We start from the raw sequence: 27,623 nt of genomic DNA, 5'->3' as shown, positions 1-27,623 counted from the left end.
TTAGATATGCTGAATAATGTATATAAAGTCCGCTGGCTTCATGCCTGGCACACACAGTAGCCACTCAGTCTTTCTCCTTGTGGCATCGAGGGCCCTCCCCGTACTGATGAAGGGGCCATGACAGATGTAGTTCAGAGGACACTGACCTTTCACATCCCTGGTTTCCTAGGTCTTACCATTTTCAGACAGATGAATAAGCTATTCCATTCACATGTGATAAGCATTGGTTATTCCTTGCAAATGGGGAAGAAAGAACACTTGGGTAAATTCAGTTCACAAATATAGACTTTCCAAATATTTTGACCAGTTCCTTAGACTCATTTCCCATCCTTAGTAATGGGAAGGTGGGGGAAGGGAAGGGTGTTAACATTTCTGAGCACCAGCTGTGTGCCAGGTGTTGTGCCAGGGTTTGACGTGCAGTGTCGCTCTGAATCTCACAACCACCCTATGAGGTTACAACTTCCTAATTCCCAGGGACTGATAAGGAAACGGGCTCAGAAATGTAAAGAAAGTGGTCCACTCTTCCGGTGAGTCCAGGGTGTGGCCAAGGCAGTTTGAAACATTTTAAACTCATTGTACTCATGACCTGGAAGGATCTGTGAAATTAAATCCACATGAGGGAATTCCTTGGTGGCGCAGTGGTTAAGAATCCGCCTGCCAATGCAGGGGACACGGGTTCGAGTCCTGGTCCGGGAAGATCCCACATGCCGCGGAGCAGCTAAGCCCGTGCACCACAACTACTGAGCCTGCGCTCTAGAGCCCGCGAGCCACAAGTGTTGAGCCCACATGCCACAACTACTGAAGCCCGCGCGCCTAGAGCCCGTGCTCCGCAACAAGAGAAGCCACCGTAATAAGCCTGTGCACCGCAACGAAGAGTAGCCCCAGCTCACCGCAACTAGAGAGCCCGTGTGCGGCAACGAAAACCCAACGCAGCCAAAAATAAACAAATTAATAAATTAATTAATTTTTTTAAAAATCCACATGGATTGTTCCCATTCTCTAACTCAGTCTCCATCACCACCTCCCTGTGGATTTCTCCATCCAGGTGACCAGCTCTCCTGTGTGCATGGACATGAGCGGGATGTCGGTGCCAACGGAATTCTTATCCCGGCATAACTCTGACGGGATCATCACATTTGTGGACCCAAGATGCATCAGTGTGATTGGCTACCAACCCCAGGTAGGTGGTTTTGAGCTCATGGCAGTCAGCTAGAGATTTAGTTTTACTTAAAATGCACCTACTTCATTTGTTCGAGATATTGTACATCACAATATAGGGAAACACAGGGTAAAAATCCATCTCCCTACCTGGGTACAGTAATGTCCTTCCAAAGCAAAAAAGAACATTGTATGCCACCGCACTGCTTAAAATTAACTCTCCATTTTTTGTCCTAACCACTTCGTTTAATCTAAATGATTTTTCTCAAACTAGAATTAAGATGCTCTATGAAAAAGAGACTCTCTGATCAATTAAGTTTGATTAACAACAAACGGAAAATCTCCTTAGAAACTTTAAAAGTATATTAGTGTGAAAGATGCTGAAAAGTCTTAAAGATGTTCAATTAATTTTGTCTAACTGCTTGTTTCTCAAATGTATTTGGAACCTCTTTTTACAGGGGGCACATTTTCAAGGCCTTTCTTTAAAAAAAGTCCATGAGAAACACAGAAGTCATAAGAAACACCAAAAGGCAGGAGAGATTGTTCCAAATTAAGATAAACCAAAGAGATAGAATAATAATATTAATGTAAGAGCCTTAATTGGGTCCTCAGCCTGAAGACTTATAAAGGACATTTGGGAGGAAATGTTAATATGTATGGAATAATGGGTGATTTTATCAAATAACTATTGATTTTTTTTAGGCATAATATGGTATATTATGGATTTGTGAGATGTGTCATTTTTATGAGATACATATTTCAGGGGAAGTGTCATGATTTCTGCTAATTATTTTCAAATGATTCAACAAAAAATTTTAAAATATATGTGTATATGAAAGATATTTCATTTCTATATATTTTATGTTTCACTTATATATTTATGTTTACATATATATGAAAGAAAGAGGAAAATGCAAATGTGGCAAAATATTGACAATTGATGAATCAAGCTAAACAACACACAGGTGTTTATTATACCACCCTTTCAACTTTTCTGTAGATTTAAATTTTCAAAATAAAAAGCATTTGAACAAAAAAGAAAGAAAAAAAAGGAACAAAGTTTGGGATATGTTGATATGGGTATTTTAATTATATATATATTTTTATAAATTTATTTTATTTATTTTTGGCTGAATTGGGTCTTTGTTGCTGCACGCGGGCTTTCTCTAGTTGCGGCAAGCGGGAGATACTCTTTGTTGCAGTGTGCGGGCTCATTGCGGTGGCTTCTCTTGTTGCAGAGCACAGGCTCTAGGCACGTGTGCTTCAGTAGTTGTGGCACACAGGCCCAGTAGTTATGGCTCACAGGCTTAGTTGCTCCGTGGCATGTGGGATCTTCCCGGACCAGGGCTCGAACCCGTGTCCCCTGCATTGGCAGGCAGATTCTTAACCACTGTGCCACCAGGGAAGTCCCCCATGTAGATTTAATTTCACAGCTCCTTCCAGGTCATGAGTACAATGCGTCTAAAATGTTTCAAACTGCCTTGGCCACACCCTGGACTCACCGGAAGAGTGGACCAGTTTCTTTACATTTCTGAGCCCCAGTTTCCTTATCAGCCACCAGGGAAGCCCACATATATATTTTAGAACAGACCAAATTGAAATATTGGAACCATTCATATAATTCTACATCTCTAGGTTGATGGCAAACTTCAGATTTTGGATTGGAATGATGGGGAAAATTCATGTTTCCAAAATCACCATAACCTCTGATGGCCCTCTGTTTCCAGCCAGATCCATTTATCCGCTGGCACCTTCCATGGGCATCTAGATGCTTTTTGGCACACAGATAAGACTTCCTTTCCACCATCAGTGTCCGCTCCCACTGAGGCCATTTGCGGATTTGGGTTCTGATCGATGACTTAGTTTAAATCCTTTGCCATTTAAGGCACTTCCAACTGGACCACTTTCCTACAACGCATTTGCCTTTTGACGGTTTATCTTTTTATAGTTGGTTTCATTGCAAAACACTTTTGTTTGGGGTTAATGCTGGGTCCTTTGAATAAAACATAGAGGAGCAAAGGTAGGTAGTAAACAGGCTTTTAGCAAGTACAGTTATTTTATGATAACAGCATTTCTCCAGGCACGAGAGAGCTGCAGTTTCCCCATTTAAACAATTCCAGTTTTCATAGGCAACACATCTGTCCTCGTGCTATCATTTGCGTTCTTTTTGTTTATTAAAATGTTTATTACAGTTTGCCTGTGCAGTTTGCCTCTCCAAGGCAAACAAAAATAAAATTGCATTTTGAAGCCGCTGCTCTAATGCCTTAGCACAATTAGAAGTCGGTGTTGAACATGCCGAGAGGACTGAGGATAGCGTACCAGACGCCAGCTCCATGATTGCTCAAAGAGAAAATTTGCATCCACTTCTTTTCCCCTAATGATGGTGTGAGCTAAAGGGTTGAAGGGGGTGTATGTGAGCGCTCTTGTCTAACGGTGAGATATAAAAAATGAAATGTGGGATTGGAGATGATTAAAGCTTGTCTCTTTATTTAGGATCTTCTAGGAAAGGACATTTTGGAATTCTGCCACTCTGAGGACCAGAGCCATCTGCGGGAGAGCTTTCAGCAGGTACCACCAGTGCTCATTTACAGGTGACGTAGAAGCCGGCTACACACGGATGTAGTCCTTCGATGTGCCAGGCAGGCCAAGCAGGGTCCCACCGAAGGCATCAGTCAGGGCCCCTGCCGTGAAGGGGCTCACAGTCCAGCGGGGACGGCAGACCATCAGGAAGGAATTTCTGTTCGTGGGAGAAGAGCAGAGGAGGGAGAGGTTGACAGTGTGGGGAAGAGGCCGGAACAGTCTCCGAGGGGAGGCAACAATTGGGATGGGTCTTAAAAGATGAGCAGAGAAGAAACGACATTCTAGACTGAGGGGCCAGCACCTGAGATGCAAAAGAGCATGGCTTTTGGGGCGAGTTATGAGTAGTTCCTCACGGCTGGAGTGACCCTGGCCGGCTTGTGGGGAGGAGGTGGGCAGTGATCAAAGATGAGGCCGGTGAGGCCAAGTTCTGAAGGGCCTCATGTGCCATTGCGAGGTGCTTAAATCCTCTCCTGAGTCGTTTAAGTGCAGATTCCCTTGAGGATTTGAAGTGGAGCAGTGTTTTTGAAAAACAATTTTGGCAGCCCAGGTATGCAGAAGAGACAAGGGTACGAAATAACTGGAACAAAAGACAAATTGGGAGCCTGCTTCAGTCGCCCAGGTGAGAGGCGGTGAGACCTGAAATGGGGTAGGAGCAGCAGAGGAGGCGGTTGTGGGGTTAGTGATGCTTTGGATAGAGACAGTGAAGGAGAGAGAAGGATTGAGGATGACCGTGAGGGTCTGAGAGGAAGGCCACACTACTGACTGCATCCCGAGCAGCATTATGACCAGCTGCTGTTTATTGAGCACCTACTATGTGCCAGGCGCTATGGAAATCCCTTTCGCACACACTGCTTTCCTGAATCTTCACGACAGTCACGGGAGATGGGCATTATTATCTTCACGCTACAGGTGAGTCAAGTGAAGCTCAGTGAAGGAAGAGCACCTTAGGGCAGGCTTCTCACTGAGGACCTGCCACCTCCTGAGCCCGGGTCCACCTGGGAGGAGAGAGAGAGAGCCAGTTTCACAAAGGGCTCCGGCGACTCGCTTCAGCCCCCGCAAAGAAAAGGACGGGTAATGTTACAGCAGAGGGGCCTTTAAATGACTTTTTAAGAGGGAATAATAGTTCGTCATTCATCTGAGAGAATAAGTCCTTGACATTCTGCTTTACAAGTGTTTCAGAATGAGGGCCTCTGACAGCTGAGCTCTCCTATTAAAGGCCTGGGTATGTCTGCACAAATAGATCTAGTGCTCCAATTACACGCCTCCTGCGCACGCAGATCGCGTAACCCCTCCTGCGCGCTCCGCTCTGTTCTTCCCAAACATCACCAGCTCCTGGTTTTCTTTCCACCTGTCAGACTGCTTTGTTGTCCCTCTTCTGCCTGCGTCTCCAAGCCATGATGCCCTAGGGCTCCGTTACTGACCTTCTCTCCTTCTCTCTAATATCCCCCAGGCGATTTTTTTTCATTAAAAAAAATGTTACTGGAGTATAGTTGATTTATAATGTTGTGTTAGTTTCAGGTGTACAGCAAAGTGATTCAGTTATACGTATACATGTATCCATTCTTTTTCAGATTCTTTTTCAGATAGGTTATTACAGAATACTGAGTAGAGTTCCCTGTGCTATATAGTAGGTTCTTTTTTTTTTCTGGTGCTCGGGCCTCTCACTGCTGTGGCCTCCCCCGCCGCAGAGCACAGGCTCTGGACGCGCAGGCCCAGCGGCCACAGCTCACAGGCCTAGCCACTCTGCGGCGTGTGGGATCCCCCCAGACTGGGGCATAAACCCGCGTCCCCTGCATCGGCGGGCGGACTCTCAACCACTGCGCCACCAGGGAAGCCCTACAGTAGGTTCTTGTTGGTTATCTATTTTATATACAGTAGTGTGCGTATGTTAATCCCAAGCTCTTAATTTATCCCTCCCCCCCCCAGTGTTTCCCCTTTAGTCACCATAAGTTTGTTTTCAAAATCTGTGAGTCTGTTTCTGTTTTGTACATAGGACAAATACCGGTATGATATCACTCATAGGCAGAATCTAATTTTTTTTAATGATATAAATGAACATATTTACAAAACAGAAACAGACTCTCCCAGGCGATTTTATCCACTGGATGACTTCAGTCCAGACCATCGCCTGCGGATATATAGGCACCTACCCCACCCTTGCACTCGAATGCCCATTAACCTTCAAATATAGAATGCTCGATTCTCTTCTCACAGCCCACAGTCTCCCTTGCACCACTGTCTTTCTGGTTGCAAAGGCCAGAAACCAAGAAACAGTCTTCACTCCTCCCTCGGTCTCCCTCCACACATCCAGGCCATCGAGTGCCCCTGTTACACCTCAAGAGACACCCGTAACCCGCCCCGTTCTCCCTCTCTTCGCTCCTACTGACCTTGCCTAGGCCACCCGTCCATATCTCTCATTTTGACTTTTGCAGCAGCTCCCTGGCTGGTCTGCCTGCTTTTACTCTCGTCCCAGGCCAAACCATTCTGAAAACGTAAATTAGATTTTGCCACATCTTTACCTAAAAAGTGCCGACGGCTCTCCCGTGCACCTAGAAGCAGGTCCAAGCCCCTTACTCACCACGGATGCAGGAACCTCGCCCTGCGTGTCTCATCCGCATGTGTTCACACATGGGCCACCCTGGCCTTCTTTTGGTTCCTTGAACACATTATGCTTTCTCCCACCTCAGGGCCTTTGCACGTGTTTCCTCTGACCCTCACTCTTCACGTGACTGACACCTCTTAGCTTTTAGGTTTTAACTCCTGTCACCTCAGAGACCCCATCAGTGACTACCCTAGCTGAGAAAGATCCCCTAATCTCCTTCTCAGTCCCTCGTTTTTCCTCCACAGCAACTATTCCAGTTTTCAATTGTTTTCTTTGTCCATTGATTTCCTTTTTTTTTTTTTTCTGTCTCCTCTACTAAAACATAAGCTCCCTGTGGGCACGCTCCACATCTGTGCTTTTCACCATCGTCTCCACCGCTGGCTATGGTGTTTGCACGTGACTGCTCTTCATAAAGTAGGCTAAATGGACCATCACCCACAGCAGGTGACTTTCAGTTTGGAAAAAATGGGAAATCAGAATGGTTAAACATTCAGTAAACACTGCTATAGTATATCTCTTATGCCACCTTTGCTACATATGTGGAAATTATTATAAACTGTATGGTCTAGCATCGTCCTCTTTGGACTGGGTTGGCTTCATTTTCATATGGAAATGAAGCTCTAACAGTGATGGGAGACCCCCCACCCCAGTCACTGTTGGTAACCAGCCAGACCCTTTGTCATACATTATCCTGTATGATCCTCAATCCTTCACAGTATATTATCACCCCCACGTTTTTGCAGTGGAAACCAGGACTCAGAGAGGTTCAGTCACCTGCCCCGAGTCACACAGCAAAGCAATAACAGATCTAGGGCTGGAGCCTGCCTCCTTCCAAAGCATCCCCATCACCAAAGCCCCACACCGGCCTCACCATCTGACAGCACCCCTGAGATTTTAAAAGAAAAAGAAGGAATTTAACATCGATCCCACGCTGGTATCTGGCTTAAGTAACCCTCACTCTGAGAGCAGCCACCTCATTCCTCAGGCAGGAGGCAAAGCCAAAGCAACCACGCCCTAGAGCCGGCAGCCAGGGCAGGTCACAGGGCTCAGCGGGCAGCAGGCAGCAGCCACAGGGACATCCTGGGGAGCGCCAGGCCTGGGCCCCTCGCTTGTGTTCTTTGGGTTCTAGCCACCAGTGGTCGGGGTGAGGGACAAATGTTGATAAAGGGAAGCGGCTTGTTTTTGCAAAAGCACGGAGGAGGCTGTGTCAGTTCGGAGTCAGCCCTTGAGCTCTGGATTTAAACAAAAGTATTTGAACGGCCCTGACGTGCGACCTTAGAGTGGGATCGAGTTTGTGAGGAATACTGAGGTTGGCTTGTGAGCTTGGCTGGGAATCCTGAGCTCGCTCTGGTGTCTGCTCTTGGATTCCCTCTCTGGATCCCAGCTGACCTAGAAGTCAGATGAAAGAGTAGAACCCAGTGAGATTTAAGACAGGTTCCTTCTTCTCTCTGCTCAGATGCCTTCAGTGGTGACGGTGGTAGCAGCGGTGGTGGTGATGAGTAAGGCTGTTCTCAGGAAGAGCTGAGCTAGGCTGGGTTTATGCCTGGCCTTTGTGATCTAGGACACTAGCATCGCACCTGAATGAGGCGCAGTTGAACGTACCAGCCTGGCCTCCAGGCCTGGACTGTGATACCCACACTGCCTTAACGTGCCTAGTCTCATCCCCCATTGCACCTCAGGTCTCCCCGCCCCCAAACATCTGCTCACGCTGCGCCTTCTGCCAGGAGAGGCCTCCCCAGAAGGCGCAGCGTGTTCACTTGCCAACGTTTTACCCAAACCCGTCTCCCTCCAGGAACCCTTTCTGGATCCTGAGAAAGGCTGTCTCCTCGACTTGCTGGTAACCTGATCTTGATCTCAGGTGGCCTCGGCCTGCAGCAGCTTGAAGCAGGGCTTCCGGTTCCCGGCCAGAGATTGAGGTCAGGTCACGGCAGTGAGAGCACCAAATCCTAGCCACTAGACCAGTGGCCAGTGACAAGGCCCTGGCCCTTCAACTTTGCAGAAAAGAATCCCACAAAGACAGAAAGCAGTGAAACAAGTAAAATGTTCATTAGGAAAAAGAATATGTGTGGATAGACACACGGGCGGGCTTAGAGAGAGAATCACTTATAGGGGGCATTTCTTCCCGTTTCCTTTGTCCAGTCACCTTGCTTTGCCCGGTTCTGAGTCCATATTTGATTTATCTCAGGGTCCTCCCATGTGTGCGCGCATCTCTTAGCCAAGGTGGATTCTAGTGAAGAGGCCTACGGGTAGGTTGACATCACCTACTACGGGGTGGCTCCCCTTTCCTTTTTGACCTCCAAGGAGCCTTTCTGCACATGTGTAGTCGGGAAGGTCTCCTTGACTTCGAGGATGAGGAATATGTGGTCTTTTATCTCTTATCTGGGTGGGGCCCAGCTCGTCTCTCGCTCCTGCAATTTTGGAGTGTCTGCCCACAGCGGGGCAAACTCCAGCCGCTGAGCCTGGGACCCATGTATCTCCTGCCTCAATCTTATGTTTCTGTAGTGGTATTTGCTCTCTCTGAGTTACAGTTACCCATGCACCTGCCCTGCCTGTGCTAGGTGAGAAGCTCTTTGGGGACAAGTGTTCTGTCTCAGCTATAGTGATTCAAGAAAAGACAAGGGGCACAGGGGTCAGGTAGACCTGGGATCCCATCCTGTCTCTGCCCTTCCTTAGTCATAAGGCTTTGGCAGGATAGTTAACTCCTTTGAGGCTTAGTTTCCAGTTATACAAAACACTGCTGTGAGGACTGCGTGAGGTGACACGCACAAGATGCTTGCCCGTCGGCCCCGAGGCGGGTGCAGGGCTGCACCCCCTCCCCCGGCTCTTTAACCACAACTCCAAGGGCGGAGCTTGCACACGCCGTGCCTTGGGAGTGTTTGTCACGTGGAGTTTAAAAATTTCACACCATCTCAGGCATCCTGCTTAGAGGAAACATGAAAAGGTTCCATCCGCGAGCTTCAGAGCGTGGAAGACGTGGTCTCACGACGGGGGCGCTGCCTGTGTCCTGTGTGCTTTGTGCAGACTCAGAGGAGGACCCCTCAGAACATCGACCTGAGGGGCGCATGGCCTTGACCTCTGGCCAGCTTCCTGTGGGGGCTGCAGGCCGGCTGGCAGGCACCCCCGAGCGCCCGGCCTGGCCTCGCCACACGGCTAGGCTTCCTCACGTGAGGTGTCAGGAAGAGTCTCCCCTCCTTGCGCTTTTGGTCTGGTTTCTTTATCACGTGGACTTTCCCACCAGGGAGCCCAGCACCCTCAGGTTTCATCTCATCCTTCTCCCCAGGGGTGGTGCAGAGAGAGGATGGCCGCCCCGGCTGCATCAGCCCAGGGCACAGGGTCAAAGACGCATCAGGTCGGCTCAGGAAATGTGCTGGAGGGGCCTGCTCTGTGCCGGGCCCTGGGCTGAGGGTGGGGGAGACTCGGTGACCGAAGGGTCCCTGCCCCCAGACTGGTTACGGACGTCCAACCTGGAATACAGCACAAGTGCCTCCCCGACCCCTAGGACCAGGTCCCCATTCTCATCTCTGGTCACACTATGGTCTGCAGTCGGGCCGGCCTGTTGCCCAGCGTCCCGAAGGCCAGGAGGGGGCGCTCCTGTTTGCCTTGCTTTGTCCTGGGTGCGTGAGCACAGCCAGGCCCAGACGCACCAGCCATCTGTGTCCTTCCTCCTCGTGTTCCTGCTTCAGCCGAGAACTGCCCCTGAGAACGGCTGCTTTCTGCACCTGCGCCCGCCCGCCTCCGCCTCTCCGGGTTTCTGTGTGTTATAGATCGTGTGTGTCTGCACAGAGCAGGACAGCCAGCCGTGTGTCCGCTGAAACGCGCTTGTGGTTGGGAAGCAAGATCTTGGTTCCTGTCCCAGCTTTTCCACCAAAGTTGTCCGATCTTGGGCAACTTATTTTATTTCTGTGACACTCAGCGTTATCCTCTGTAAATAGTAAAGCCCACCTCACCTAGTTCTTGTGAGGGTTTACATTTGGAAGTATTCTGGAAACCATACTGCAACATAAAAGAAGTCGTAGAGGGACTTCCCCGGCAGTCCAGTGATTAAGACTCCACGCTTCCACTGCAGGGAGCACGGGTTCGATCCCTGGTCAGGGAACTAAGATCCTTCGTGCCACACAGCACAGCCAAAAAAAAAAAGGGGGGGGGGTAATAATAGATACATGCATACAAAGAGATAATGCATAGAAATTAGTTGTTTTATTTTATCTCCTCCCAGAGAGTATATTTAATCCAATCTACAATGTTAAACAGCGTTTAAGAATTTCTTAATGAGAGGTATGAATACAATGTCACGACATAGCTGAGTATGAGAGCCTTACTTCACGGGAGCACTGTCACCAAACCCAGAGCGCCCTAGCAGCCAAGGCAAAAAGGGAAACCCTCCAGCTTACAGAGTTCTCATGATCTCATTTGTAAACGCTGAAACGTTCTGATATCAAATGGGCATTGACTAGTTGGTTTCTCACACGGTGGCGACAGAACAACCTAAATGCAGTGCCCGGCCTCACGGGGGAAGTGGACAGAGGGCTCCCGTCAGGTGACCGCTCTCTCCCACCCCCACCCTCCCTCCGTGCCTGTCTTTGGCTACGATGCTCCTGTCCTGAGCTCCCGCTGGCTGCCTCCCCCTCCTCTGTCTGGCACCATCCTTCCTCCTGCTGACTTCCTTCTCCAAATGTTTGCTCAGGTGGTGAAGCTGAAAGGCCAAGTGCTGTCGGTCATGTATCGATTCCGCACCAAGAACCGGGAGTGGGTGTTAATCCGCACCAGCAGCTTCACCTTCCAGAACCCCTATTCTGATGAGATCGAGTACATCATCTGCACCAACACCAATGTCAAGTACGTACCTTCCCCTCCCGGGACCCCCTTCTCAACTCCCTCCTGAGGTGTGAGACCCCAGCGCTGAGCGATGACCCCCATGGCCCTCCCGCTCCGTCAGCACAGTCGGTTCGAGGTGCTCTGGTTTCCCATGCTGTTTTCTCTGCCGAGCGCAGCAGGGCAGAGCTGGGGGCTTCCTCGTGCCTCCGCCGTGTACCTGCTGCCTGACCTGGTTTCGTGGTCCTGCTGAAGCCGGGGGCAGAGGAGTGAGGCTGAGCCTCTTGGCAGCGCTAGGGTGTCGGGGCAGGCGGCGTGGGGGTGGACGCGCCCGGGACACGTGGTTTCTCTTCTGCCTGATCACTGGCGCCGTCCTCCCAAGATCTTTGCTGGCGTCACCACCGCTGTGTCCCACGCATGTTAACACACAGACCCGAGCTCCGGTCTTGGCCCCCTGACTTCCCAGCCATGTGATCTTGACTGCTGTGTCCCCTCATTCCTCACGTGTGCAAGGGGTGATAACACCTCCCTCTCAGGTTCCCGTGAGGATTAGATGAGGTCTGGCTCCTAGATACAGGCGGGTCATGCCTCCTCTCCGGACTTCCTCTCGAGGAAATAGAAGTCCAGAGAACCAACAGGAACAAAGGCAAAATGATGTTGAGGTGTATGGCAGGAATGGCAGCCTTCAGGGGCATGCGATGAGCTGACTGGTGAAACTGTCACCGTGGCTCCCCGTACCGGTCAGTGCACTGCCGTCCTCCACTTTCCCAGGTCCGACACTGAGTCCGTGGAGTCTGTTCCCACCCTGGCCACCTCCCATCCTCATCTGCTAACAGCCCCCCCGGGCACTGATGCCTCCGGGCACTCACTGTGACCTCCTGGCCTCCCTCAGGGCTCTCCGTTGCCATATCCCAGCTCCCTGGGTTTGGGGGTTCCCATCTGCGTCCCACAAAGCAGCCTCCTTTCCAGGCAGCACCCTCAGTGTCTCGGCTTTGGCCCAGCTCCTGGGCCACAAGGCACAGAGCTTGACAGGTGGGTCCACACAAGATCCCTCAGAGGACAGGTGACCTGGGTTTCAATCCCAGCTCCCACCTGGGCAAGTCACCTGCTCTTCTGAAGCCTCAGTTGCTCATCTGTAAAATGGGGAGAATAACAGAACACCCCCCCCCAGCCTCGGATCCTGCGCATAGACGGTGTGTGTGAATCGCCCTGGCGGAGTAGCAGCCCTGGGCGGTGGGGTCTGCAGCAGTCAGCACCGATGCTCTGGAGGTGGAGTAGCAGCCCTGGGCGGTGGGGTCTGCAGCAGTCAGCACCAATGCTCTGGAGGTGGCGGCAACCCCTCTGCCACCTGCCGCGGCTGCTCGGGTTTCTTGGCTTGTTCTCTACGGGCTGCCCTAGATCCGCTAAGTGCGCGCTTCCTTCGAACCCTGCGCACATCGTGTTGCCTTCCAGCGAACAGAGAAGCCAGGGCCCTCCGCGTTCATGTGCGGGTCTGTCTCCATCCCCTCCACTCCTGCTCTGCTGGCTTCTCCCTCCAGGGCCAAGCCCTCCATTTGCTTTCTAGCTCCCAGTGCATCCTCTGTGTCCCGTGGCCCCTGGGTTCTCGTCCAGTCCCGCCACAGCCTCCCTCCCAGGCCCTCACCTAGCCACGTGGCTTCCTGATCTTGGAAAAACCCTGTCTTGCCAATCCTCCTTGCTTTCCTCCCAGCTGGCCCTGCCACCTGTCTGTACTGGAGCCCCCTCACCATGCATCTCTTCTTGACCCCCGAGAGCCTGGCTGTGGCACCCAGCTCCGCTAACTTGCTTTCCCAGCAGCCACCAGGGACCCCATCAATAACTCGTTCTCAGTGGTCATTCTTCCCAGACTGTCTGGCCAACTCCTCTTTTTGTCTTTTCCTTTTTTTATTTTAATATAAATTAATTTATATATTTATTTATTTTGGGCTGCGTTGGGTCTTTGTTGCTACGCGTGGGCTTTCTCTAGTTGCGGCGAGCAGGGGCTGCTCTTTATTGCGGTGCACGGGCTTCTCATTGTCGTGGCTTTCCTTGTTGCAGAGCGCAGGCTCTAGGCTCATGGGCTTCAGTAGTTGTGGCTCGCAGGCTCTAGAGTGCAGGCTCAGTAGTTGTGGCGCATGGGCTCCGTAGTTGTGGCTCGTGGGCTCTAGAGCGCAGGTTCAGTAGTTGTGGTGCATGGGCTCAGTAGTTGTGGCTCGCGGGCTCTAGAGCACAGGCTCAGGAGTTGTGGTGCATGGGCTCAGTAGTTGTGGCTCGATGGCTCTAGAGCGCAGGCTCAGGAGTTGTGGCGCATGGGCTCAGTAGTTGTGGCTCGCGGGCTGTAGAGTGCAGGCTCTGGAGTTGTGGTGCATGGGCTCAGTAGTTGTGGCTCACGGGCTCTAGAGCGCAGGCTCAGTAGTTGTGGCGCATGGGCTTCGTTGCTCTGTGGCATGTGGGATCTTCCCGCACCAGGGCTCGAACCCAACTCCCCTGAATTGGCAGGCAGATTCTTAACCACTGCACCACCAGGGAAGTCCCGACTCCTCTTTCTTTACATCTTATCCCTCGGCTTACTTGATGCTGATTCTTCTTACACCTCCATATTCTAGTCAGGACTTTGCTGGTGGTGAGAATAACAGGGGGAAATATAGCTGTAGATCCAGGTATGCAAAAAGATAATGCCATTATGTTTTAATAAGTGACTTTGTCTAGTCACTGCTTGGTAAACTCAGTCAAATGGAGGGAATTTTGCTTCTCCCACTTCCCCCGACCTGGGCAGGAGAGAGAGCCGAGCGGCACCCGCTAGTGCCAGGCCTATGTCCCGCCCTGGCCTTGGGGAAAATGGTGAATCTCAAGAAACAGGAGGAAGAGTCAGACGGGCAGGGCTTAGGATCCCATGGCTCCTTCTTCATTCCACAGAGGGGATGACACAGGCCTGACCTCCAGGAGCTCCTAGGATGAAGGTAACAGGTGTGCTCATTGGCCTGGAGCCAGGGACGGGCAGTGGGAGCCCCGGGGGACGAGGCTGAAGCGAGCGAGAGAGCAACAGACCTGCTCGGCATCTGTTCAAGCCACAGCTCACCTGCAGGCTCCCCCTGCCTGTCCCGGCCCCTCTCCAGCCCCGCCAGCTGCCTGTGCCCGAAGCCGTGGAAACGGGCAGGCCGGCCACGCATTCTGAGCCGTGGGCACTCTCCTAGAACGTTCACTCTCTTTTTTTTTTTTTGTGGTACGCGGGCCTCTCACTGCTGTGGCCTCTCCCGTTGCAGAGCACAGGCTCTGGACGCGCAGGCTCAGCGGCCATGACTCACGGGCCCAGCCGCTCCGCGGCATGTGGGATCTTCCCGGACCGGGGCACGAACCCGTGTCCCCTGCATCGGCAGGCGGGCTCTCAACCGCTGCGCCACCAGGGAAGCCCCCACCCTCTTGATGCCCACCTGTTGACTGGCTCTTAGCGCAAGGTGCCTCCTGCTATGATCCTGTCCATCTTCTCTTCCATTCATCCCTGCCTGCCTCCCTGCCCCACGCCCGCCGCGTGTGTAGTGCCTGAGGTCTGTGGCTTGCTGCGAGAGAACCTCTGAGGGTGTGGCAGGAACAGCCCACCCGTCACTGAACCTGCTCAAGTGCGGGCCTCCCTCTGCAGTGGAGAGCACGGTCCCAGGCTGGGGGCCGGGCAGAGTCCTCTAGACCTAGGGCAGAAGAACAGACTGAAGCTCCCTTTTCGGGGGTTTTGGTAGTTTTACCCTTTTCACCATTCATCCACTTCTAACATGAATACGGGCTTCAGCCGTCACGGTCGCGTGCCTCGTTGCGACTCAGTTCAGCGCAGTGGGTAGTCGCTGAGCACTGTGCCAGGCGTCCAGTAAACGCAGGACGCCTCTGTTCTGGTCTCTGCACCACCACCATCCCGCCCCCTCGGAAGACTCCCATCACGTGGAGAGCGTGAGAAGTAGGCAGCAGGAGGGAGGGACAGGTAAAAACGCCATCACGAGGGCACAGGGGAGACAGAGAATTCACGCTTCCACACAGGGCCTCCGAGAAAGCATCCCCAGCAGGTAGCGCTACAGCGGAGCCTGGAAGGAAAGAGAAGCCCTTCCTCCTAAAAGCCGTCACAGGCAGAGGTTTTGATTACTTCCTGGAAGTCAGACATCGTTGACAAAACAGAACATTCTGTCCCCGGGGGTGTCCCTACATCTCTTCTCAGGACGATTGCTCCTGGCAGCTCACTGAGGTTAGATGGGGTGACGATGTCCCTCAGCACATGGCCTCACACCAGAGGCCTGAACTGTTGTCTGCTGGACCAAAAGGTCTTCAGTGGGTAAAGATGGTAGGAAATGTTTACTGTGAACAGTAGAGGGCAGTGACAACTGTCACGAGAACTGTCCGCCCTGCTTCACATTTGCGGCTAAACGTCGCCAGCAGTAGGCAGACTCGTTATGCAGAGGTCCTTACGTGCTCTGTGCTCAGGGCGGGGTGGGGGGGGGGGGGCGGGGGGGGCGTGGTTGCAAACCCAGTTGCATTCAGGCAGGAGCATCGGAAAGAAACTCCCCAGGGAAATGTAGTGTTAATGGTCAGCATTTGAAGCTGCCGAAAAGAAGACCTCTTTGTCACCCTTGCCTATTTTCCTGGTACGTTGATGGAGGAAAATGGAGCGAAGTCCAGAAAACACAGACTCCCATTTCATACACTGGTGACACAACTTTGAGACGTGCCCACGTCTTAGGGTCTAGTGATCGACACCGTTTCAGGTAGACAAGCCGTGGGCGTCTCGGAGCAGGAGTCATTCGCGCGACCCAGGTGCTGTGCTTTCCTCAGCGGGGACGGAAGGCAGCCCTTTGCCTCTGCTGGGTCTGAGCCCTGTTTGTGCGACAGCCCCTTGCAAAGTCACTGTGGGTCTTCATAACCACAGCTGCGTGTTGTGCCCGTGTGTGTGTGTCCTTGAAACTCCACCGCGCCCGTAGTCACAGTGGGCGTCTCAGGGCCCGCCGTCCAACCCCACGTCTTCAGGGACGGCTGTCTCGGGCCCAGCCCACCTGGCCGGTAGTTGGCAGGATGTGGGAGCAGGGAGTAAAAGGAAGCAAAGAAGACCTACAAGGAAGGTGTTATTCCTGGTCTCTGCAGAACTTAGAGAAGGGGAAGGGGCCAAAACACCCAGCCACCAAGCCCCATCCTGGGACTTGTCTTGGGTCCTGCCCTCTCATCCGCCTGCAACAGACAACCTGGCAGAGAACCGGCCCCCAGGTTCCGTCTGGGGTCCTCTCTGGCCCTCCTTCTCCTCCTCTGCCCCTTCTCCGATGACCCCATCCAGGCCTTTGCCATCTCCTGGGTGAGCATCCGTCCTCCTTCCTGACCGGTTCCTCCTGCCTTCCATCCGGCCCCAGACGCCATCTCTCTAAAGCCACACTCACACTGCGCCCTGTCCCTGATCAGAACAGTTCCAAAGCCCTTGACAGGCACCCGGAGTCCTTCACAATGGGCACGCAGACGGCGCTCGGTCAATGGTGGGTATTATTCGCCTCGCTCTGGCCAGCTGAGCTTGCCCAGCCCCTAGATGGCTCCAAGCTGGATTCCGGTTCCACCCAGGGGTGCGACCACACGCTGCCCCCGGAGGCCCCCCTAATGGCTGGTTGCTCACTTACTCAGGCTGAGTAAAAGCCTCCATTCTGGGAGCGTCAGAGATAAACTGACAGCATCTGCCCAACATCCTGCGCCTTCCCGTGCAGGGAGGCCACACGGACAGGAAGCCTGGGCTTGATGGTTTCTAATCATCAGCTCTAGTCCCCCAGCTAATGGACAGGGGGCAGGGGGCAGCAGTCGGGGGCAGTGGGAGCCCGGTTCCCTCAGGTCCCTCCCGTGCACTGTCAGCCAGCTTGCAGCCGAGCTGCCGTTTGTCTCCCTCTCTGGAATTTGCAAGCACACCAAGGTTTATTTTTATTCCGTTGCCGTGAAATGTCGGAGAAATCTCCTTTGGCTTCTTCTCAGGATGGGGCGGCCTGCAGGTCAGCATTTCTTCCCCATGCACTCGGCTACGGAAGCGGAAACCAAAGGCCGGGACAGAGAATCTGATGTCCGGACCACAGGGGGAGTGAGGTTAGCATCCTTGGGATTTGCCAGCCAAGCCCGAGACTTTATTTTCCTTCTACGGTGAAAGTTGCTTTCTGTGGTCTCAAAGCCCCCAGAGCAACAGAGCTGAGAACAAACTCCCATCGTAACACCTCAGGCCCTGACCACACTTCTGTGCAAATTAGAAGCCCATCTTCCCTGCATCGCAGACCAGCCCCAGAGTACACAGCAGGGTGAGTGGAGAGGTCTGGGTTTCTGCCCTGTTCACCCCACGGACAGGCCCCAGGCACAGCAGCACAACTGCCCACTCACCAAGATTCTGTGCTTGGACTGGACACCAAGGCTGAGCCACAAGGTAGGAGTGGTCATTATTTCTTGGAAAAATGCTTGTGGGTTGAAGGTTGGGCCCTGGGAAACTTGTGAAAGGAAGAAAGGGTGGTCCACGGATTCCCACCATGAAGGGGAGTTCACTGCTCCAAAAATCCCAAAGCACAGGTCTTTTTTTCTCTCCCACCTGGTGGCTCAAGGTGCTGTCTTGTGGGGCCCACAGCTCTGGAATGGGAGGCGTGACATGATGGTTCCTGTTACACCTGTGGGACAGAGTGCGGGGTCTGCAACCAGACAGACTTGGCTTTGAGTCCTGTGTGCACCACGCAGAGCTGTGTCACTGAGCCTCAGTTTCTTTATCTGTAAAATGGGACTTCTGCAGAGATGTGAAAACAGTAGCGAAGTACTGGCTCTGGGTACTACACTCAGATTTTAGAGGCCTTGCAAATGAAAGATGAGGGTGCCTTCAAGATGTAAATCAAAATAAAAGAAAACAAAACTGTCAAGCAAGAATAAGAAAATATAGAAAGCTGTGATTTTTCTATTGATGATTATATCGATTCTTTAAAATGTTTTTGAAATATCCCTTTTTTTGAAAATTATTTTTAGTGCTCCTGTTTCCTGGTGTTACAAGCATAGGCTTAGGCTGCCTGGTGGGCAGTCTCAGGATGCTGGTTTTATTGTTAACCTTTTCCCTGGGCTCTCACACCAAGGTGGGAAGACATACTGTGTGCTCAGACAGAACCTCATTCTTCCCGTGTCGTGGCCTTAACTCAGCATACCGCAATTGCTTGCCACCTTGTCTGTTTTCCTCTGGAGGTCGTCAGCTGCCCAAGGGCAGAGACCACGTAGGTTCTGAATCATCATTCTCTCTCCAGTGCCTGGCACAGGGCTTGGCGTAGATATTTCAGCACACTTCACTGAAGACGTGGCTCCCCCGGGCTTAGTTCCAAATAAACTATTCACTGGGTCCTCCAACTGGGGTCCTTTTCTAGGATGTCTTCCCTTACAGGGGACACACACGCCAGGGGCACCAAGTGAAAGGCACGGCTGGAGGAGTGAATAGTGTTCGGACCGTACATCTCTGAACGCTGAGAAAAAGAGTTGAGAAGCACAATTCAAGTTATTCTGTGTTTCTCCAGGGCAGAATTGGAACTCAAACTGGGAGTTGTAGGAAGGTAGATTTGGGCTGTTTTGGGGACAGACTTTTTATATCGTTTCTGTCTACAAATGGAGTAGCAAGCTCCCCAGGACAGTGGCGGTCGGGCAGAGACTGGCCAGTGGCCCATCTGAGATGATGTATCAGTACTAGGGACTGCTCTAGCTGGGGAGCTGGGGACCAGATCCCCTCTGTTCATTCCGTTCCTAGTTGCTGAGAATAGTCAGGAAAAGGAGTGCTTCCGCACTTGGTGTTAGAGAGTCTCTTCGTTCTCAGTCTTCACCACCTACCAGCCTGGCGGTTGTGTTGACGTTCGTGTTTGCCCTTTGAGACCTTGTTTCCACACTCTGCCCTGTTATGTGCCCGGGAAGGGCCAACGTTGAACTCTATGGACAGGAACGAGAGGGCTTCCAGTTGTCCGGCCAGTGGAGGGACAGGCTGCAGACAGTGCGGTGAGAGGAGGCCGGCCACCTCCCAAGGCGAGCGGAGGCTGCATCCGTCATCAGGCAGCTGCTCCCTGCCGGCTCCCCCTGCCCCTTCAGCCCGGGGGGAAGTTGGGCTTCCCCCCACTGCTGCTAGCCCAGGGGTTCTTCAGTATCCAAGCCGAGTCTCCCTTACCACCGTCCCACACCTGCCAAGTAACCCCTTCCCTACACCCTCTTTGATCACCCCTTCCAAGAGCGCCATCCAGTCTCTGCAGCCCGGTAGCCTCTCTGGGCCTCAGTTTCCCCACTTGTAAAGGGAGTTTCTAAAATATCTACCTCGAGGGTTAGCTCGCGGTGAGGCTCACGTGAGTTGCGTGAGCGCAGAGCCGTAGCAGAGGACTGGGGCGGATGCACAGTGGACGCTGGCGTCTTTGCCCTCCCCCTGGCCCAACTACACCGCTCCTCGGAGGGGGGCCCTCCAGATCCTGCTGATTGAGGTTGCAGTTATCCCACTGCGAGCTCGCGGTGGCCCCTCTGCAGGGACCTGCTCCCCTGACTGAGCCGATCCACACCAGCCCACCCCTCCATTCCTCCCCGTGGAGTGTCTAGTGAGCTCTCCGTGCACCTCACACCCCGAGTGAAGGCGGGGGAAATCTGTGAGCTGTCCCTCCAGGGGTCCTGCTACCTCCCTGTCCAGGGCGTGGCCAGGGATGAGAAAAGCTTGATGTCCAGAGATGTACAAAGGGACCCCCTAAGATCATTCTTGCCTTAAAATAGTGAAATAGTGAAAACGAAACTCTGTCCAATTAATGCAAGCACTTAAGATATTTTTTTCCATGTTCCAAATCTTGTTCACCCACATAGGACATAACGTTTATAGCCATAATCATAGCGTCCGTAACATTTCGTGCTGAACTTTTCCACACACTCTTATCACACCTTCTGGTGTTTCCAGGTGGTCTTCACAGTGGCCACTGCTGGTGACCGTGGAGGATTTCCTCAGCAAATTAATATACGTAGTTTACCAAGCCACTCCCCTATTATAGCCAGCTTTACGTGGATAGCTCTTGTTTCCTGCCCCTGAATCATTTCCTTAGCAGAAACCCCAGCAGCAGGGGGACCACCTGGAAGGGAAGGGCGTGACCCTGGCCGTACCTCCTAATGTGGTCGCCGCACTGCTTTCCAAGAAGACTGCGTCCACACACGCTTCTCCTACAGAGTGTGAGCTGAGTGGTTTCAACACCCAGCCACCACACTAAGCATGTTTTTACTAACTTAGTAGGTGAAAAATTATACTTCGAGGTTATTTTAATTTGCACTTTTTTGTTTATTTTAGTGGTGAAAATATTTCCCTAATTACTTGCTTGTTATACGTATATACATGTTATATGTATACATATTGCATATTACGTATTTGTTTATGCTTGAATGGTCTGTTCATGTCCTTTAAATTGATGCACGGGCAAGGGTGGGGGACTGATTTTTGTCAGTAATTTGCCAGTAAGTTTTTGTCTGACATCCTTGTTGGTGTTTAAGGGTCATCCTGCCCCTTTTTTAGGCTCTGAGCTGCAGGACTCACTGTGCCTTGAAAGTAACCCAGTTTCCATACTTTAAGACGTCAAGCAACCATTCCCTCTAAGCAGTCTTTTGGTTTCCCAAGTCAAGCAGCCCAGTACCGTGCAGAGAGCAGAGCAAGCCGGGTCAGACGCGTGAGGTCAGATCCTGGCTCTGTCGTGTCACAGCCACTTGCTGGTCAGCCAACTGGGACAACCGCTTGGCCTCTTTTGGCTTCCATCTCTTCATTTTAATGTGGGGTAAAGTAACCACTGTGAAAATTTAGCGTGAGACTTGGATGGGATGATGTCACCTCCTACCAGCTTACAGGGAAACAAGCATTGGCTGAAGCCAACAGCATCGTTGGGCTTTTCTGAATTTTGCCTTAAATGTTTTTCTCTTTTAATGTTGGTGTCTTTTACCCTGCATAAAATGAAGTCATAAATCAAAACTTATTTCCTAAATATTGGCGGCCTACACTTGAAAGACAAGGCTTGGGGTCTTGATTTGGGACATAAAAATAATGAAATCAGTCATAACTGAGAACAGCTTAGAGATCCATCGGGCGTTGCCGTCTGTGCCCTTGGGGAGCGGGGACAGTTGTGGCTCCGCCCCGTCAGCACCACTTCTGTTCTTCGTGACTGCTGACTCCTTGTTTCCCAGGCAGCTTCAGCAGCAGCAGGCGGAATTGGAGGTGCACCAGAGAGACGGGTTGTCATCCTACGACTTACCGCAGGTGAATTTCTGGAAAGCGCGTTCCCAGTTGGAACTGTCTCCAACCAAAGGACTGCGGACTAAATCCCATCCTTAGCTTGAGCCCCTCCGCTCAAGAGGTGCTGTCTCTCCCTCTACCCACCCTGCAAAAAGTATTTTGGTCCCCGGAGTGGGGCGGGGGGTCGGCTGTGACTCTTCCATGCAGAGCCGAGCCGAGCCATGAAGAGTGTAAAACAGGAAGCGCTAGGAGACGCGGTCAGCCAGCACAGTAAGTGCCCTACATACGAACCTTCAAGCTGCGAGCTTTCAAAGACGTGCATTCGCACGTCCAGTCACGGAAGTTAGCTCACGTGTCTGGCGTACATTGTCACATGCGTGCGTCCTCTACAAGTGACTGTGCTTTTGTGTACTTCACAGTACTGTAGAGAGTACAGTAGTACAGTATCTTTATTTCAAGCCCAGGATGTCCGGAAGCAAGCGTAAAAGCAGCAGTGATGTAGCTGGTACTACTGTACTTTTCAAGGTACTGTACTGTAAGATTAAAAAGGTCTTCTTTATGTTTTGTTTTTTATGTAGTATTTGTGTGAAAAGTAGGATAAACCTATTACAGTACAGTACTATAGAGCCGATTGTGTTAGTTGGGGACCTAGGCTAACTTTGTTGGACTTACAAACAAATTGGACTTAAGAACGTGCTCTCGGAACAGAACTCGTTCGTATGTAGGGGACTTACTGGTACTGAGATGCAGAGGCTGTGTGGGAACTAACCCTAACCCTAAGCCTAACCCTAACCCTAACCCGAGCCCTAAGCCAGCACGGCTTTGAACTGTGTCAGCCCTGCAGCCTCCTCGCTGCTTCTCCCGCCTTTAGTCTGAGCCGCTCTGTTCTCAGCACACTTGTCCGGTCACAGCCTGTGTCTCCCACTTCACTGCCCTGTCCCCTTTCCTTCTCCCATCTCCCCAGGCCCCACTGCGGGAGAAACCGCAGCTTGTGTTGGTATTTGGCCTCTCTCTCCAATTAAACTTTATGTTCACTTTTCCCGATATTTAGACTAGGTTGATTATTTTTATTTATCTCTCTCCAAGTGATCAGTGGGACTCCAGTGACCTTTCTGTGACCTCTCGTTCACACCCCCGCCCGTCCGTTCTTGGCTTTCCTGTACAGAAAAGCTCCTGCCCTACACAACACCGAAGGCTGAAACGCCAGCAATTCTGAGGGAGGGGGATCTGGTGGAGGCAAACAGGTGACCTCTGGGAGCGTTTGCTCTGCACCTCACACGCAGGATGCTCTTGTGTTTTCATGTGCAAACAGGTTCCTGTCTCCAACCTACCAGCCGGGGTTCACGAGGCCGGGAAGTCTGTGGAAAAGGCAGACTCAATCTTTTCCCAGGAAAGAGATCCGCGGTTTGCCGAGATGTTTGCAGGAATCAGTGCATGTAAGTTTCCAAAGGATGCTGAGGTCGTGAGATTGTGGGGTTTATAGTTGCTGTCCAGCCATTTGGAGGCAGCCACCCTTGAGGGTGAATTTACAGCGACTTCTATAGGGTAGAAAAGTAGCACCAAATCCAGGGGTTCCAGTGGATCCTCTCTACTCCTGGCCTCGCCTCTCATTTACCCGTTACCTGGGGCAACCAACCTGGAGCCTCTGACATCTCATCTTCAAAATTTGAGGAATTGGAATAAATGAGCTCTATTAATCATGGTAGAATTTAGTTTTATGAAGACAAAGACATGTCCCTATAAAAAACAAATATATCTTGGGACTTACCTGGTGGTGCAGTGGTTAAGAATCCGCCTGCCAATACAGGGGGCACGGTTTTGAGCCCCAGTCCGGGAAGATCCCACATGCTGTGGAGCAACTAAGCCCGTGCGCCACAACTACTGAGCCTGCGCTCTAGAGCCCGTGAGCCACAGCTATTGAGCCCACGTGCCACAACCACTGAAGCCTGCGCACCTAGAGCCCGTGCTCTGCAACAGGAGAAGCCACCGCAGTGAGCGCACTGCAACCAAGAGTAGCCCCCGCTTGCCACAACTAGAGAAAGCCCGCGTGCAGCAACGAAGACCCAACGCAGCCAAAAATAAATAAATTTATTTAAAAAAAAGAATCTCAACTTAATCTCTCATGCAGAGAGGACCGCATTTTAAAATAAAAATATGCAGTAAAGAGGAAAGTAAAAATTATCCAGTATCCTACCACCCAGATTTAATCTTTTTTAACTTTTTAAAAGTCGTCCTTTTTGTCTTTTTCTGCACATGTGAAATCTTTTTATATACAAAATCGAGCTCCTGCTGTTCGGTAGCTTACTTTTTCACATGACAATTTATTATGAACGTCTTTCTAGATTATTAAATGGTCTGAATCGTATTTACCGCCTGCGTGGTGTTCCATTGTATGGGTGTTCCACGGCGCATCCTTCATGGTGGTCACTGGGGTTCTCACCTGTGTTAGCTCTGCAGTTAGAGAAAATGGCGCCATTCTTGGGACTTCGCTGGAGGTCCAGTGGTTACGACTCTGTGCCTGCACTGCAGGGGACTCGGGTTCAATCCCTGGTCGGGGAGCTAAGATCCCACATGCTGCGAGGGGCGGCCAAAACTAAATAAATAAACAATAAAAAGGTATAAGAAATTTTTTTAAAAAAAGAAAATGGTGCTGTTCAAAGTTCAGGTGTCACGTGGAAGCCACGTGGGCAGCTGCCTCACTCGCCCACTCAGACTGCCGCTAAGATCAGCAACATATAAAACTTGGAAATGTCTTTGTCAGTTCCAAAATTCAGGGAAAAGCTTCCATTTTCATGTGATCTGTGACATACAGTGTAATCGGGATCAGCTGAAGGGAGAAACCGGCCGACTCACGCCATGGAAGCGTGGGGAACGCGGTAATGGGAAGGGACCCCCATGAGCGTCCTCCTAGGGCTAAGGAACTGGGGTCAGCACGGGCCACGGGGAGGAACAGAGAGGCCCCGGGCAGCTGGGAGAGAGCAGATCTCAGGCCTCCTGCTGCCAGCACCTGTAGTGGAAGACCCCAGCCCTCGTGCCCACGTGGCTGTGAGCCAGATGCTAGGAAAGTAGGGAGCGTGCTGGAGCTGCCTGAGCTGAGAACAGCAACAGAGAACAGACCTGTTAGCACGACGGGGAGGCTCCCCTCTGGTGCTTCCCACCGGCCATCCAGATATGCCGCCCGCCCACAGCGGTATTTCCTCGACTTTTATAGAGAAATGTAATTTCGTCCAGCAAGAGGAAACAATAGCAGAAGTTCCTCTTCCTCTCAGATAAGCCTGAACTATTTGGTCAGATACCCACAGCATTTCTGGGAAACCCATTTGAAATTTTCATATTATACAAACATAGACCTTTTCCCATAAAGATGACAAAATAGAAAAAAAATTAACAGAAAAGGAAAAAGAAGGGAAGGAAAATATGTCATCCAAGAGTATTCCCACCAACCAAGCTGCTTTCCTGTATGAAAAAGCAACAGAAAGACCTTCTCGGACATTCACCATCTACTTATACTTCCTGGAAAAAAATTACTTGCAGAAGACTGTGCTTTTTGTGAAATGAATCAAAATATGGAACACAAGAATGGAAGTGATAGGTTGGAAAAGAAGTAGCGATGAAAAAGTGAAACTAGTGACACCTGGAATTAATATAACATTGTTAGAAGATAAAAAAGATATTTAAAAATAAAAACCAGAGTCAATTCAGCAAAGATACGTACTTTGGATCAGGGGACTAGAAACAGACATTTCTCATCAGTCTATACTATTTTATCTCTGACATATAACTTCAAGTATGTTTAAACATAACCGCTAATGGATGGGAAAAAAAAAAAAGATGGAAGGAAAGAGGTCTCGCCTCCAAACCACTTCCAAGAAAAGACAAGGAAATTTTTAGCAACTTGCAAAACACTCAGGAGAAAAATAAAGAGAGAGAGCAAGAAAATATGAATAGCACGAGTAATGAAATAAGTTGATGCTCAAGGGCTTCTGACGGATAATTCTTGAATAGTATGGTGCCAAAATGTGATATAACCAAAACAAGATGAAATGAAAGTATGGAACCGGAAAGAGCGGGTGGTGATGATGCTCTCCAAAACCAAGGAGGAAAGCAGAGAAAGAAGCCTATTGTATACAGGTAAAAGATGGAACCTAGGGCTTCCCTGGTGACGCAGTGGTTGACAGTCCGCCTGCCGATGCAGGGGACACGGGTTTGTGCCCCGGTCCGGGAAGATCCCACATGCCGCGGAGCGGCTGGGCCCGTGAGTCATGGCCGCTGAGCCTGCGCATCCGGAGCCTGTTGCTCCGCAACGGGAGAGGCCACAACAGTGAGAGGCCCGCGTACCGCAAAAAAAAAAAAAAAAAAAAAAAGATGGAACCTAAAATGAAGATATAAATGTCATGAACAATGAAATATGAAATCCAAAAATAGTTTGAAACACAAGAGATCCTGACAAAGCCAGATGACAGCAGAAGATTTCAATATGCCTTTCTTCATCTCTAGCAAATCATGGAGATCAAAATAATAAAGATATGGAATATTGAATAATTTTATGTGTATATATATTAAGTGATAGATAGATAGATGTAATTTTGTACCCCACAGATGTCCTGGAGCATTTAGAAAAACAATGTTTCTTATTTAACCAACCACCAAAAAACCTTAAATACATGAGAAAAAGTGGCTTGTTTATAGTCAAGAGAAGTCCAGAAGTCTTCCTAACTCATGCAGCTTTTAGCCTCATCTCTTTCTTTCCAAGATTCAAGGCCTTATGATCGGGTTAGCAATACACACCTGAGTCTGATCTCTTTCCATCCTGTAAGGATTTCCCAGTGAGCACCCCGTCACTGCAGCAAAAGAAAAGGGACCAGGAAAACTGCTCAGTGCCTCCGGTTTCTCAAAACGTCACAGAGGTTTGTTGACTCGTGTGGGCGATTTGTCACGTGGCCCCTGAAGCCAGCTCTCTGGGCCCCAAGCCTGTGAGCCCGAGCGTCCATCACTTCTCACGCTCACTCATTGGAGGATCCACCCGCTCTGCCCATCCCCCCACCAGCAACCAGAGACAGGTGCAGACGTGGGGTCTGTCCAGGCGCAAAATAATTGCCTTTATATCCTTTATTCCAAGATCTTGTTGCAAGCAGGGATGTTAGGGTCTATAGGAATAAGATGCGTAGGGATTTTGAGGTTCTAGGGAAATTGGGAGGGTGCTTCGGAGAGCCCTGGACCCCTCAATTACCAGAGGGAGTGAGAAGGCTCCCGTTCCCACTCCTATTTCTCAAACTACCGCCCTCTTCCTCGTGTTAAGATCTCACAGCCCAGCTGGGATTTGAGCCCGTTTCTTCAGCCTCTCTCTGTGGGAGAGACTGCTGAGCTGAGCTTCCTACCTAGCGCTCCACGGTGGCAGAGAAGCATCCACTATTACGCATCTTGGATGGGCCTGAGCGTTCTCACTTGTATGAGGAGCTTGGCCTCTCAAAGAAACCCTCGTGGAAGGGGAAGGAACGCAGGTCGGGGCTGCTTCAGGTTAGCTGGAGCACCTGATGGGTTAGGGCAGCGGGGTCAGTCAGGGTTCTGGGCCAGTGGGAGGAGTGCTGGACTTGGATTCAAGCCCTGAGTCCTCCTTCACTGGCTCGTGAGCTTGGACAAGCTGAGCCTCAGTTTCCACACTAGCAAGTGATAGCAAACATTTAAATGCTGTTGGCTCTGATACTGGCCCCTGTTCTAAGCCCTTAACTTATGCTAATGCATTGACTTCCCACCACAGCCCTATGAGGAAGCTGCTATTATTATCACCATCTTTCACTCGGGGAAACGGAGACAGGAGGAGGTTAAATAACATGTCCAAGGCCACACCCCAGATAAATAGGGCAGAGCTGGATGTTAGAGCCTGTCCTCTTAATCATGGCTCTGCACCTTCTCACGCATAAAATGAGAGGTATTGGGAATTCCTTAGCGGTCCAGTGGTTAGGTCTTCGCCTCCCAGTGCAGGGGGTGCAGGTTCGATCCCTGGTCGAGGAGCTAAGATCCCACATGGCAGACTTCCCTTGTGGTCCAGTGGTTAAGAATCCGCCTGCCAGTTCAGGGGACACTGGTTCGATCCCTGGGCCGGGAAGATCCCACATGCTGTGGAACAACTGAGCCTGCGCTCTAGAGCCTGTGCTCTGCAACAAGAGAAGCCACCGCAATGACAAGCCCGCGCACCGCAACGAAGAGTAGCCCCCCCTTGCCGCAACTAGAGAAAGCCCA

At 51.0% G+C, this 27,623-nt stretch overlaps 1 protein-coding gene across 7 annotated transcripts in view; it reads left to right on the top strand.

Moving 5' to 3' along the window:
• Window positions 1-27,623, top strand: part of ARNT2 (aryl hydrocarbon receptor nuclear translocator 2) — a 199,352-nt gene that overhangs the window by 149,662 nt on the left and 22,067 nt on the right. For all 7 annotated transcript variants that reach the window (XM_067698654.1, XM_067698659.1, XM_067698648.1 and 4 more), the window contains exons 10-14: window positions 1,046-1,180; window positions 3,652-3,726; window positions 11,025-11,176; window positions 21,335-21,407; window positions 22,696-22,819. In XM_067698654.1, coding sequence (XP_067554755.1) covers window positions 1,046-1,180; window positions 3,652-3,726; window positions 11,025-11,176; window positions 21,335-21,407; window positions 22,696-22,819 — 559 coding nt within the window. The remainder of the gene's footprint in view (window positions 1-1,045; window positions 1,181-3,651; window positions 3,727-11,024; window positions 11,177-21,334; window positions 21,408-22,695; window positions 22,820-27,623) is intronic.

This window comes from Pseudorca crassidens, chromosome 1 (genome assembly GCF_039906515.1).
Source record: "Pseudorca crassidens isolate mPseCra1 chromosome 1, mPseCra1.hap1, whole genome shotgun sequence".
Taxonomy (NCBI): domain Eukaryota; kingdom Metazoa; phylum Chordata; class Mammalia; order Artiodactyla; family Delphinidae; genus Pseudorca; species Pseudorca crassidens.
Note: the sequence above shows the minus strand (reverse complement) of the source record. Positions and strands in the feature narration are given on the sequence as shown.